The 12,407-nt window shown below is 59.3% G+C and overlaps 1 protein-coding gene across 3 annotated transcripts in view; it reads right to left on the minus strand.

Moving 5' to 3' along the window:
- Positions 1 to 2,033: 2,033 nt before the first annotated feature.
- BMP1 (bone morphogenetic protein 1) overlaps positions 2,034 to 12,407 on the minus strand; it is a 41,590-nt gene continuing 31,216 nt past the window's right edge. For 2 of the 3 annotated variants that reach the window (XM_032855860.1, XM_032855861.1), the window contains 5 exons: positions 10,204 to 10,329; positions 7,194 to 7,321; positions 6,609 to 6,822; positions 4,700 to 4,950; positions 2,034 to 2,280 (listed from right to left, as the gene is read on the minus strand). In XM_032855860.1, the coding sequence (XP_032711751.1) occupies positions 2,146 to 2,280; positions 4,700 to 4,950; positions 6,609 to 6,822; positions 7,194 to 7,321; positions 10,204 to 10,329 (854 nt within the window). In that variant the 3' untranslated portion in view covers positions 2,034 to 2,145. Of the gene's footprint in view, positions 2,281 to 4,699; positions 4,951 to 6,608; positions 6,823 to 7,193; positions 7,322 to 10,203; positions 10,330 to 10,824; positions 11,016 to 12,407 lie in introns of those variants that run through there. The other variant, XM_032855862.1, reaches the window with a different exon arrangement.

The following is a 12,407-nucleotide window of genomic DNA, read 5'->3' on the forward strand; positions in this document are numbered from 1 at the left end:
GACCAGCTGCTCTCTGTGGGCTGGAGCCCTGAATTCTGCATGGGGTTTAGGATCCTGGCTCCTTCTGGACATGTGGCTAATGACCTGGGAGCACGGTCCTTTGAGCTTCCGAAAAACCTGGAGGGCTGGTGAGGAGAGCTGTGGCCATGGACTACAAATTCCACTGCCGAGGAGCTGAGGCCAAGTTGGTTGGCAAAGTGTCTGGGGGATATGCCCAGGCAGCTGCCACAGTTTGGGGGCCTTTCCACTCTACTCATGGCCTCCGGGGCGAGGTCGGAGGAGGTGGGGGTAGGGAGGGGTGGCTGTGATGTCCTGGGCTGTGACCTCACTGGAGCAAGAGACAGTAGCCCCTCGGACCATCACCCCCTACCTCATAGGACCTCAAGGGCTCCGCTGCCATCAGGACTGGATGAGAGAGCTGCAGCCTTGTGGTGGGAGCAGGCTGGCTTCCTGGAAGGAGAGGGTCCTGCCTACACATCAGATGCCCGCAATGCATCTGGTTTCCACGACGGCGTTCTGCTGAAAGGGCCCATCTGGGGTGCACCAGGCGATGCTGCTGCCTGGGGGTAGGTCCCCTCCCACGGTCCAGGGAGCATCTGGCACAACACGTGCCTCAGCAGTGGGTGGGGTGAGGGGGCGGCACGCTGGAGGCCAGTGAAAGACCTACAGACCCACCGAAGGATCTCAAGGAGCCCCAGGGCCAGGAGCCAGATGCCTGGCTCTCTCTCAGATACGGTAGTGACCAGCCCAGGCCGGAGAACCCGGGTCTTCTCCCTGCTTTCTTTGCCCTTGAGATCCGTGAAGAGAGAGGGGAGAAACAGGTTCATTTGAATAGAGGGTGCAGGGATGTGACTTCTCTCCTCCTGGCCTCTGGGAAACAGGTCTGGACCTCACAGCTGGCTGGGGAGGGAGGAGGCAATAGCGGGAAGGAGGAGGCCAGATGAGACACAGCCTTGGGAGAGGGGGCCAGAGCTGGAATGTTTGCTCAGTGGCTGCTGAGTGTCTGGCTCTTGTCTCCATGAGAAGAGAAGGACCCGCAAGGGGCCAGCACTCAGCGTTTGACCTTCAGGAAGGCAGAGTTTAAAGGCGTTTGTGGACCTGTTCCGGCTGATGCCAGTGTTCTGACTTCTGGTGGGTTCCGTAGGACACCCTCCAGCCCACCCACCCCTTTCCCCAGACAGAGACAGAAAACCTGGATGGACACCAGCTGGACAGAGGCATGCCCGTCCCCTTTTACATACCTCCCCCTCCCTGCCCCCACACAGCCTCTTTACAGAATGTTCCACTCCTCACGCTGTGTGGGAGGGCTATGAGCACTGCGTGTATGCTGTACGCCTACAGGCTGAAGTGTGCGAGGCGGCTGTGTTTGTGTGTGCCTGAGTGTGAAATCACACCCTCAGGGATGGACGGGCAGCCAGCGAGGCCAGGTGTCCTGGCCATCGGCTGGTCCCAGACGCAGCAAGCCTGCACATCTGGAATGAGACAGCCCCCCCTCCCCCGTCCCCCTCCCCCGCCCCGCCATGTCCCAGACGGCATCTGGCACAAGATCCTGGCTGTAACACTTTCAGTTTATTGTCTGGGTGCCCTGGTGTGGCTGACCAGCCGCTGGGCCCGAGAGAAGCCCTGTCTTGTTTCCCCACCCCCTCCTCTGCGTTTCCCCACTGTGGCTCCTGTGGGACTCCTGTGGACACTCACGCCCCAGGAAGTGGGGAAGTGGGGGCTTCAAAAAACCAAAGGGAGTTTGGAGGAGGGGTGGGAAACGTACATTACAATGAAGATACACCACCGGCTCTAGGCAATGCAGCCAGCGCGCAGAGAGGGCAGGGAAGATGGGAAGATGGGCGGCTGGGCTGACAGACGCTCTCCCCACCAGGCCAGGCCCCCAGAGAGGAATGGCCACTTCAAGTGTCTCAGTGAAAGCTCTGGCTCCCTGGCTCTGGCCCCCTTGCTCTGGTGGGGGCAGGGAGGAAGGGACCATGAAGGAGTCCAGTTCCCCCACCTCCTGAGGACAGCCTCACCTGGACCTTGGTCTTGGCGCCTGGGGGACTCCTGGGGGACAGGGACGGGGTGCCCACCTCCCACTGTGCAGTCCAGGTGACTGAGGGCAGCAGGCCTCCCGTCCCCACCCCCACGGGAGGGCAGTGGTCATTTCCTGCTGTGCAGTGTGTCCTGGAACTTGGTGCTGGTGTACCGCAGGTGAAAGCCTTTTTTGGTGATGGTGTCATCTGAGTGGAATTTCACCAGGACAGAGTCTCCCGCTGAGTACACCTCCTCAGGAGGCTGACAGAGGAAAGGGATGGGCATGAGGCTGAGGCTGCTGTTTTTTTCCTCCCTGGGATCCCCTGCTCTAAGGAAGGTGGGCGCTCCCAGACATTCACCAGATTCCCCCAGCCCCACTGACAAGAAGGAGGAAGACTATTGCTACCGGGAGTTTAAGGGGCTTCCTGGAGGAGGGAAGAAAGCAGGGGACAGGGGAACTTGTCTTTCAGTTCAGACTCACATGTATTCTAAACCCAGCGCTGCTATGAACTAGCTAGTTGTGAAGTCTTAGGCAAGGTGCTGGCCCTCTCTGGGCCTCACTTCCCTCAAGGGCAAATGGGAGAAAAGCTCCCTGCTCTCCAAGCTTAGAAGGGTGCCCCCGCCCCCTGCCCCCCCCCCATCAGGCGGGGTAGTTCAGGGTGGGGAGCAAACGAGAGGAGGGTTGTGAAAGCGTTTTGTAAAGGGAGTGGGTCCTCTGAGAGGCTGTCTTCTCACTGTCTCAGCTGTCTCCTGGACAATATGGGACAGCTGTGTCCCCAGCCGTGGATGTGGCCATTCCCCTCCTGTCCTCTCCTAGTTCTGGCCATGGTCAACTTCCCAGGCTCCTGCAAGCCCCTCCTCCCCTCCATTGCGGGCCTTCGGAGCGGAGCAAGAGCTACCGGCAGAGCATCAACACAGATGCCCTGGCTCTCAGGGCATAGAAAGCGTCATTTTCGAGAACCTTGGGGACATTTCCAACAACCTTGCCAGGAAGCCCTGACGGGCTTGAGTTCCTTCCCCAGGTTCCCTCCCGTTGGCTGCAGCCTGGTGGAAGTCTCTGGAAGAAGCCACCTAGGGACGCCGGATTTGATGTGTGGCTCAGTGGATGTGCCAGATCAAGGGAGTTACAGAGGGCAAAGTGGGGAGGGGGTGCTGGTTTGGCAGCCAGGGGACTCCAGAGCAGTGAGCCAGGCAGGTGGGGGGCGGGCGGTTTGTGTGCCCTGCTCCTGCCCCACCTCCCCACCTCCTCACCCTGTCCCAGCCCTACTGAGGCTGAAGCTCTGTCCTAAGAGCACATTCAGCTGGCTAATGCTGGAACCAGTGGGTGCTGCAGCTCTGGGAAGTTTAACCCTTCCTCTGGTGCCCAGGCTGCCCTGGAGCATGGCCAGGAAAGAGGGGAGGGACCAGGGAGGTTACAGGAGGGAGGGTGTGTGTGTATGTGTCTGTGCGTGCGCGTGTGTGCACATGCGCACGTGCCTGTGTATAATGGTGTGTGTGTGTGCCTGTGCGTGCACCCGTGTGTAATGGTGTGTGTGTGTCCATGTGTGCACCCATGTGTAATGGTGCGTGTGTGGTGCGTGGATGTGCCCATGTATAATGGTGTGTGTGTGTGTGGTGTGTGCATGTACCCATGTGTAATGGTGTGCGTGTGTACCTGTGTGTAATGTATGTGGTGTGTGCATATGCCCATGTGTAATGGTGTGTGTGCACACCTGTGTAATGGTGTGTGTGCACCTGTGTGTAATGGGTTTTGTGTGCACCCATGTGTAATGGGTTGTGTGTGGTAAGTGCATGTGCCCATGTGTAATGGTATGTGTTTGTGGACCCGTGTGTAATGGGGTGTGTGTGTGTGTATGTGGTGCATGCATGTGCCTGTAATGGTGGGTGCGTGTGCCCATGTGTTCACCCGTGTGTAATGGAGAGGGAAGATGATGTTCTCTGAAGGGGGAAAGGATTCACAAAAACAAAAGAAAAAAACGAAAGAAGCCACCAGCTCTGACTGAGGGGAAAATAAATCCACCTTTGTGGTTTTCCCGTGGCCTCGGTTAAAATCCCATTGAGCAAGCTTTTGCCCACTGCCTCTGCAAGTGCCATTTTTATGGCCCAGGAAGCAATGCGCAGCATCTGCTTGGACAATAGCACCGACGGCTCCGGGACCAGCTGGCCTCCCACCAAGGGGAGAAACTGGCAGTGGAAGAGATGAGGGTGTTTTTACGGGCCAGCCAGAATGACTGGTGAACACAGCTCGGCTCGGGCCTCAGGTTCCTGGCTCTTGCCCCAAACCTTTGCCCCTGACCCCAGGCCCTGGTAAGCTGCCTTGGGACTGAAACAAGGGATGGGGGGGGGGGGTTAGGCAGAGGGAATTCCAGCCTCCTCTCCAGATGCAAGCTACCCCGTAGGTCCAACGAAACAGTCCTGAGCCGGCTTGGGTCAGGGCAGGGCCCGTCCCAGAGGCTGCAGAAACCACAGTGTTGGCCAAAAAAGGACCAAATTTCCTGGGTGGGGATGGCCCAGGGCAGGGCAGGCCTCCGTGAGCAGCCACCCACCAGGCCTGGTCTCCAGGCTCCTGCAGAGGGCCGGGCCTGTGCTACCACCCATTCCGGTATCCCACAACTGCTGAGGCTGCATGGGCGCTGGGGGGTGGTTGGGGGCACGGGGGTGGAGGGGGGTGGGGTCTCACCCCTGAGCCGCAGTAGCGTCCCAGTCTGGGGGCTGTGCTGTCATAACCATCGAAGAGCTCCATGTAGTCATAGCCACAGTCTGTCTCCTCCTCCACCTCGAAGGTCTGGAACACCAGCTCCACGCCATAGCCTTCCTCCGCCACGATGACCCACTCGCAGTCCACCCCCCCAGGGTAGTTGTTGTCACCAAACTGGGCGTGGGAGTAAAGATCCTTTGTCTTCACCTCTGCCCGCACCTGGCCTCCACACTCTGTGGGAGGACAGCAAGATCAGCCACCAGTGCCCGAGCCCAGCTGAGGGCCAGGTGCTGCACCTTACCACGCTGAACCCGCACGGCTGGATGGAGACCCCGCAGGGAGGGCCACGTGGCCGGTGGTGGGCGGGTGTGGACCTGGCCTAGGACTCGGCCCAGGACAAGTGCTCTGGGGCTCCACCTCTGGATCGACGCCCACAGAGGCCCGGGGACACACTGGGCTGCTTGGGGAGGGCATGCTTGTCAGAAGAGGACGTTGCTAATTTGCTCCATCTGACAGCCGCTGTGGAAGAATGTGGGCCCTAGTTGCCAGAGCTTCCATTCTTCAGAGAGAAGAGCTACATCTGGATATTCGGTGAAAACTCTTGATTTTTTAAATGTTGGCTCACATTGTTAAAAAACACAGTGTGGGCCAAACAGAGCAGGTCTGAGGGCCAGAGAGAGTTCCGGGCCTCCAGTCTGTGACCCTTTGCTGGGAGGGGCAAAGGAGAGCATGCTTGGCAGGGACGGTGATGTCCATTCTCCCCAGGAAGCCCTCTGGCCTCTAGGAGGCCCGGTGCTTATGCTTCCCTGGAGGGGTGGGGAGGGGGTGGGACGGGCTCCAGAGCAAGAACTGAATTGCAAGGGTGGAGGGGAGGCTGTGCACCCATTGGTCCTGGGGATGCCCCAACAGGGGGCTCAAGACCCACAAGAAGCCTGTGAAGCCTGCGCTGGACACCCTTGCTCTGATGTTCCAGGCCTCCCCAGCCTGGGCTCCGGAACGATCTCTGCCGCTGCTCCGTTTCCACCTCGCGCCTCTCCTCACACAGCTGTTGCTCAGGCCAAATGAGAGGACCTCTGGCCACCTGTACATACCCCGAGTTATCCTGGGGTTGCCGCTGTGCCTGGGCTCCTCCCCCCGCTGGAATGACCCTGCCGACTCCCACTCGCGGCTCGAGCTTATCATGTTTTGTCTCGTGCTCTCTTTATCTGTGCACTGACCGGCTCACCTCTGGACTGGGAGTTCCCGGGCTGAGGGTGGGGGAAGGGTTCCTGCCTGATTCACCGCCCTGTGCCCCTCAGAGGCTCGCAGTGGGGCCACAGCTCAGTAAAGGGTTGCTGAATAAACAGACAAGGGATCAGGAAGGAAACCCCTCCAGGGCCGAGATGTTTGCTTCATTTTGGGGACCAGCACCTACAGCACTGCCTCAAACATGTTATGTGTTAATAAATATCTGTAGGATGAATGAATGGGTGACTTCTGGGGTTGGAATGTGGGTGGGCTGCTGCATGGTCAGGCGTCCTACCGCTGGGGACTCTGGGGCTTCCCTCCCTATCTCTGGCTTCCCCACCCACTGCAGTCACTGCCCTCTGTTTTCCAACTTCATGGCCCCTAATCGGGACCTCCCCCACTCTCCTTTTAATGCTCCCTCTCTGCTCCCCGGCCCGGCCCCTGGAACACAGCCTTTCCCCACCCAGGCCGCAGGCTTGGTCCAGCTGTGCCTTCACATGCTCTTTATCACCCCCCCCCCCCCCCCCCCCCCGCCCCCCCCCCCCCGCCACCTTGAGCCTCCCGAGCCTGGGCCTGCCTTTGGGACCAGCACCAGCAGATGCTTGCTGAACACGACAACATGTGGGCACTGGCTGCCCGGTGCCCTGGCCTGTGGCGGCCTCACCTGTGGAGTGTGACACCTGGAAGCCCTTTCTCTGGACGGAGTTGTCCGAGTAGAAGCGCAGGAACATGCGGCTGCCTGTGGCCAAGACCGGCTCGGGCTTCTTGCTCCCACAGAAACGGCCCAGGACGGGGGCCTTGGCATCCCGCCCATCGTAAACCTCCAGATGGTCATAGGCACACTCGGGCTGGGACTCGATGTCCATTTCTACGAAGGTCTGGAGGGCATGAGGGAGGATAGCAAATTCAGAATGTGGCTGAGGGCAGAAGCAAGGGGGCCCCATATCTAGGCCTCTGGACCCTAGCTCCTGGAGACTGGGGACGTGGTCACTGCTGGTGGCACGGCTGGAAGCAAGGAAGGAGGACCCGGGTCGGGGGGCAATGGAAGACAGGGCCTATGTCCAGACCCGACAGGGGTCTCACTAGGATCCTCAGAGGGGTGACAGCCTGTGGGCTCAGCCAGGCCAACAGCCTGCAGTCTGCGTCACTCTGAGTCACCCAGGGTTTTGGAACCGACAGGAAACAGGCGGCGGCAGGATGGCACGCAGGAGCAGGGGTGTCTGTGCAGGCTGGGGTGTAGCTGCCTTACCAACTTGACCCGGTGGCCGGGGGTGCTGGAGATAGCCCAAGTGCACTCCTTCTTGCTGGGGTATTTGTCAGGCCAGTTGGGGCTGGTGATGGTGCCACTGGTGGATGTCACCTTGTGGTCACAGCCGGCTATGGGGAAGTGAGAGGAACAGGATCAGCAAGGACCCCAGGGCTCCAATGCCTCCTGTGAAGGAAGAAACAAAGCCCTACCTCCTGCCCTCTTTGCTTCTTTCTCTTGTCCCTCATCTGCCCCTGGATGGAAGGCTCACATGACTTCTTTTCTGTTCTGGTACCTACAGCTGGAGAAATAAGCTGCTTGTTTCCATGCGGGGCCCTGCCTGGCAGCACCCATAGAAGCCACCCTCACAGCTGCCCCTGTGCAGATCCCTGGGTCTCGGAGGCCATCGGCCACACCCCCTCTGCCCTCTGTGACGCTGCCATCCTCTGGCTTGCCACACCTCCACAACCACAGAAGACATTGGTACCTGACTCAGTTCTCTACCCACTCCTGAGGCCATCCTAGGGCTGGCCTCTCTGTCCCTGATCTCCTCAGCTCTCCTGGTGCTTATCTTCTTCCTCTCAAGGGGGGCTTGCTTATGACCTTACCCTGGGCCTTGCCATTACCCACCATCTCCTCGTGCTACAAATATTATCTCTCTGTGACTACCCCCTGTTCTTCTAGGGTGCTCAGGCCTTCACTGTCCCTTCACTGCTTCTTCAGCTTTAAGAGAACACTCCATGACCTCTATCCTTCTGGATTCTCCCAATATTTCCTCCTTGGTTGACTTAATTTACTTCCCTATCTGGCTGGACCATGGGGCCGATCACCCTGGCTGCCCTACTATATCATCTTGGAGAACCTCAACTGTGGCCCAACCACTGGAGACCCAAACCACTTGGTACTCTTGGAGCTGTCCTTCACCAGCTCTGCCTCTCACCTTCTCACCTCCTCAACAGCGGCTCCAAACCCTCAGCCCTCTCAACCCCCAGCCCCTTCCACCTGGACGACCAGCTCACCTCCTGTCTCCTGGAGAAAATCAGGGTCTCAGATAGGAACCACTTCAACTTCCTGGCCCCTACCTGCAAACTCACCTTCCCTTTTCCTCATCTCTAAGAAGGTGTCTCTCCTTCTGTGAACTGGGGCTCACTGCTACCCACCAGCTGGGAAAGCTTATACTGCAGATTACCCACCCTCACTCCCTGTGCCAGCTCTGCCAGGCCGTGGACCTTCCTAAAGCTTTGCCCCACCCAGAAACAGCTCTCCTATGGCCCTACGATCCCCTCCAGCTGCTGCCTATCCTCTCTCCTCTTCTTGTCAGTCGACCTTCAAGAACACTTGCTGTCACCACCCCCTTCTCACTACTTATGGCTGCTCCATCCATTGCAATCTGCCGTCTGCCTCTGAGAGCATCCTCCCCAACAAATGGAAGAGCTGGTGCTCGTTATTTATTATCATACAATCTGACAGGTCCCCCCGGGGAAAACGGGCAGCCGGCGCACGGCGGGCTGGAGAGGAGAAAAGGACAGGCAGGGCCTACGGTCAGCAGCTCTCGGGACGGATGCATAGCCACGAGGCTCTGGGAGCAGTGGGCGGGCTGTGCAGAGGCCCTCATGGAGGCAGGTGGAGCCCCCGTCAGCCTTCTGTGGTTCCCCACCGCCACACTCACTGCCATCCCCCATTTCTACACTAGCCTGCCTTCCAACTTCTGTGTGCAGGCCCACCTCTCCCCCAGCTAGACTGCAACCTCCTCGGGGGCAGAGGGACACCCCTTGAGCCCCCTGCCAAACTCTGCACAGCACTCAGGAACTACTGACCTGTAACTTGCCTAGCACGTCAGTAAGGCTGAGTGCTTCTGAAGTGACTCAGCATGAGGTCCAGGCTATCCGCCCAGAAGCGTAAACCATCTCCCAGCTACCGTGTTGGTGTTGATGTACTCTTTTTCACACAGTACAGAAAGATGGGGGGAGGGAGTGCACTTTGGGCAGCCTTGAAATAAGGTCCCCTCCAGTTAAAAGATGTAGAGGCCCTATGCGTCAGGAGCTCCGTATTTGGAGAGCCCGAAGGGATGGGGTTGGAAGCTCTGGAACGCCCATTGTGTCACTGTGAAGTGCTTCAGTTCTGTTTGTCTTAGCCAGAAGTTTATTTGTCTGTACCTTGGTTGACAGTGAGAAGAGGCATTTGCCAGGCATTGGGCTAGGTACTCAAGCGAGATCTATAAAACATAGCATGCGCCAAGGTAGGGCCCACTGTTTGATCATCTCATGAATAAGGAACCTGAAGCTCAGAGAGAAGTGACTCACCGAGAGTCACGCAGACATTCAGTGGCAGAGCCGAGTCTGCATTGTGCTGCTGGGATAGTGTCCCCAGCAGGCAGGGGACACAACAGAATTAATGACTTGGAAGGCCAATGCTATGTCGTGGCCACAGAAGTACTGGATGATATTGGTGAGGATATGAGAGCTGTTTTCAAATATCTGCAGGGCTTCAGTGTCTGGGAAGCAGTGACCCTGTTCTGAGTGTCCCCGGGGGGTCTGAAGCGTGACCCATATGGTTGACATATGTAGTTGTGCTTGCTGTGAGCTCCGTGCCCTGAGGAAGTGGCTCTGTGACCACCTACCTGTCCCACGGGAGCAAAGGGAGGCCCTTGAGGGTGTGCGGCTGGCCAAGCGGCAGGGCTGGGCCAGGCAGTCCATGCCCTTAACTGCCATGCCATCTGGGACATGGATTTTAAGAACCAACAACCAGATCACTCTCAGGATGGAGGTCGGGGATGGGCGTGAGCGCCTCCCCTCCTGTTGGGCACAAGGAGAGATGGAAGTGTGTGTGGGGGGTCTTCGGACCTGGTGGGAGGCCGAACAAGGTGACCTCAGAGGCCACACTCATGTCCTTGGTCGACCGGAGCCAGATGGTGGTGGCACCCCCAGCCTCCTGGGCCCCGGCCTCCAGTCCCTGCGGCTCTAGGTGGGCCCTGCCCTGGGGGCTCTGGGGGGGCTGCCCCAGCAGTGCTCACCTTCCTTGCAGTCGTGCTTGTTGTCGTGGAGGACGAAGCCACTGCGACACTGGCACTCGTAGCTGCCGAACGTGTTGACGCAGTCTTGCTGGCAGCCACCGTTATCCTTGGAGCACTCGTCCTTGTCTGCAGGGGAGCAAACAAGGCGGGGCCCAGGTCTGTGCAGGGCCAAGGGCCGGGTGGTTGCCCCAGGGGCAGCGGGAGGCTGGCTGGGCTTCCTCCCCCCAGGGTGCCCAGGCCATGGTGGCGATGGCGGTGGTGGTGGTGGCAGGGTCCCAGGCGGTGCCTCCAGCAGAGCCAGCAGAGCGGCCCAGCTGTGGGGAGAGAAAGTAGAAGTGGGGTGGATGGAGGGCTGGGGGCTGGAGCTGACCAACGTGGGCACCCTCTACCATTACCTGCTTACTGGACAGACGGACAAGTGAAAAAACAGACACACGGACAAGCAGACTGCAAGAGAAAGGAGCAGGACGCAGGGGTCCCTCTTTTACTTCACAACAGGAAATGTCACAGACACCATCAAAATGGGAGGGGTGGGGGCAGGGAAGGTCCCCTGTCCATGGGAGGGGGGACAGGGGGAGAGGAGAGCACCAGTTCTGTCCGGCCAGAAGGAGGGCAGGCCGGAATGGCCGAGTGGAGGTGGGGGGTGGGAGGGCACTGAAGCCCCCATCCCATTCCGTCCAAGGTGAGGTTCCTGAGTAACAAAGGGTCCGGGAGGCCTGGCAGGCCTCACTGGGGGGTCCGGTTTCTTTTCTGCACTCGGAATTTGAGCTGGTGGGGGCGTCCCCGAGGGGGCTGCAGAGCTGGCCTCTTTTCTGAAACGAGAGAGAGAAGGAGAAAAGGGACCAAGGGGTGGGGGTGGAGGGCAGGGACCAGGGAGGGCGAGCCGTGAACAGCAGCCCGGCCTCAGAGATGGAGTCACAGGGCGTTGCGGGATGGCAGTGGGAGATGCATGCGGGACAGCCATGTCCGGGCAGCCAGCTCAAGGAGGAGCAGCAGGTGGGAAGGGGCACAGCGACAGGGGACAGAGTGGGAGAAAGCCTGTGGCAGGAAGATGGCCTGGAGGGGCTTGGGGCCGTTGTGGAGGAGGTGAGAGGGGGAGCTGGTGAAGGACAGATCCAGGAGTATCAAGTGGTTTGGGTCCCCAGTGGTTGGGGCCACAGATTGGGGGAGGAAAGAGACAGATCTCCGCTAGAGGGGAGCCACCCACAGAAAGGGGGCGCCTGGCCTAGAGCCCTGCCATCTCATTCTAGCCCCTGCAGCTTGCCTTGTGCACACTCACACCCACGTGCTCCCAGACGCAGGATGCCCCCAGGGATGTGCTTTTGTCCCTAGACGGCAGCAGAGACAGACCCGCGGGGACACGCACAAGGGCCCAGGATACACCGGCAGACACGGCTACCCAGTGCACGCACATCACCAGCCGTCCACCTCACTCCTCACTGACCCACCTGTGTGAGGAGGCATGCACGCGCGCCGACACAGAGGCACAGGTGTGGACGCGGGCACTCAGGGGCCAGCACATGGGTGCAAAGACACACGTGCAGAGACCACAGGCTCTTTGGCAGATGGGGGGAGTCTCAAGTTCTCTCACACACGCAGCTTCTCAAGCTCAGGTCAACCCCCACACGCGCTCCACCACACGCACACCCACACACACTGACACACAGAGAAACACCTGGTTCCGGGCACCCACATATTCTCCAGTCTGTTTGAGCTCACTCTGGGGACTGTGTGCCTGGCACAGAGGCAGGCATTCGGGGAAGGTGTGTAGACTGGATGGACACCCAGAATTCCAGAGGGGAACTGCGAGGTAGAAAGATGCCCCCTACCATTCAAATGGGGTCCTTGACAAAGGGAGCCTTGTTCCTGGTCTCCATCAGCAGAGGGGCTGAGGACCAGCGCCCTGTTTCTGCACTCCATTCTCATGTAGGCCAGACCCCTGGGGCCCGTGGGAACTCAGGGTCAAGAGGTGGAGTCCACAAGTCCCTCCCAGAGCTCTGCCTCAGAACCTCACCAGCGACCCCGGCTGAAGGTCCTGTGGAAGCTGCCTTTGGGGCACACCCCACCCCTCCCGCAGGAAGGTGGTGGGGAGGGGCACCCTACGACTTGTTTTGGGGGTTTGCCTGTGACTATGCTGGGAGCTTCAGGTCTCCCAGCTTACGAACTGAGCAAAGATTTCTCAGAAACGTCTTGATCTGCACGCC

The sequence above is a fragment of the Lontra canadensis genome, unplaced genomic scaffold, assembly GCF_010015895.1.
Source record: "Lontra canadensis isolate GAN:19392208 unplaced genomic scaffold, GSC_riverotter_1.0 scaffold10, whole genome shotgun sequence".
Classification (NCBI taxonomy): Eukaryota; Metazoa; Chordata; class Mammalia; order Carnivora; family Mustelidae; genus Lontra; species Lontra canadensis.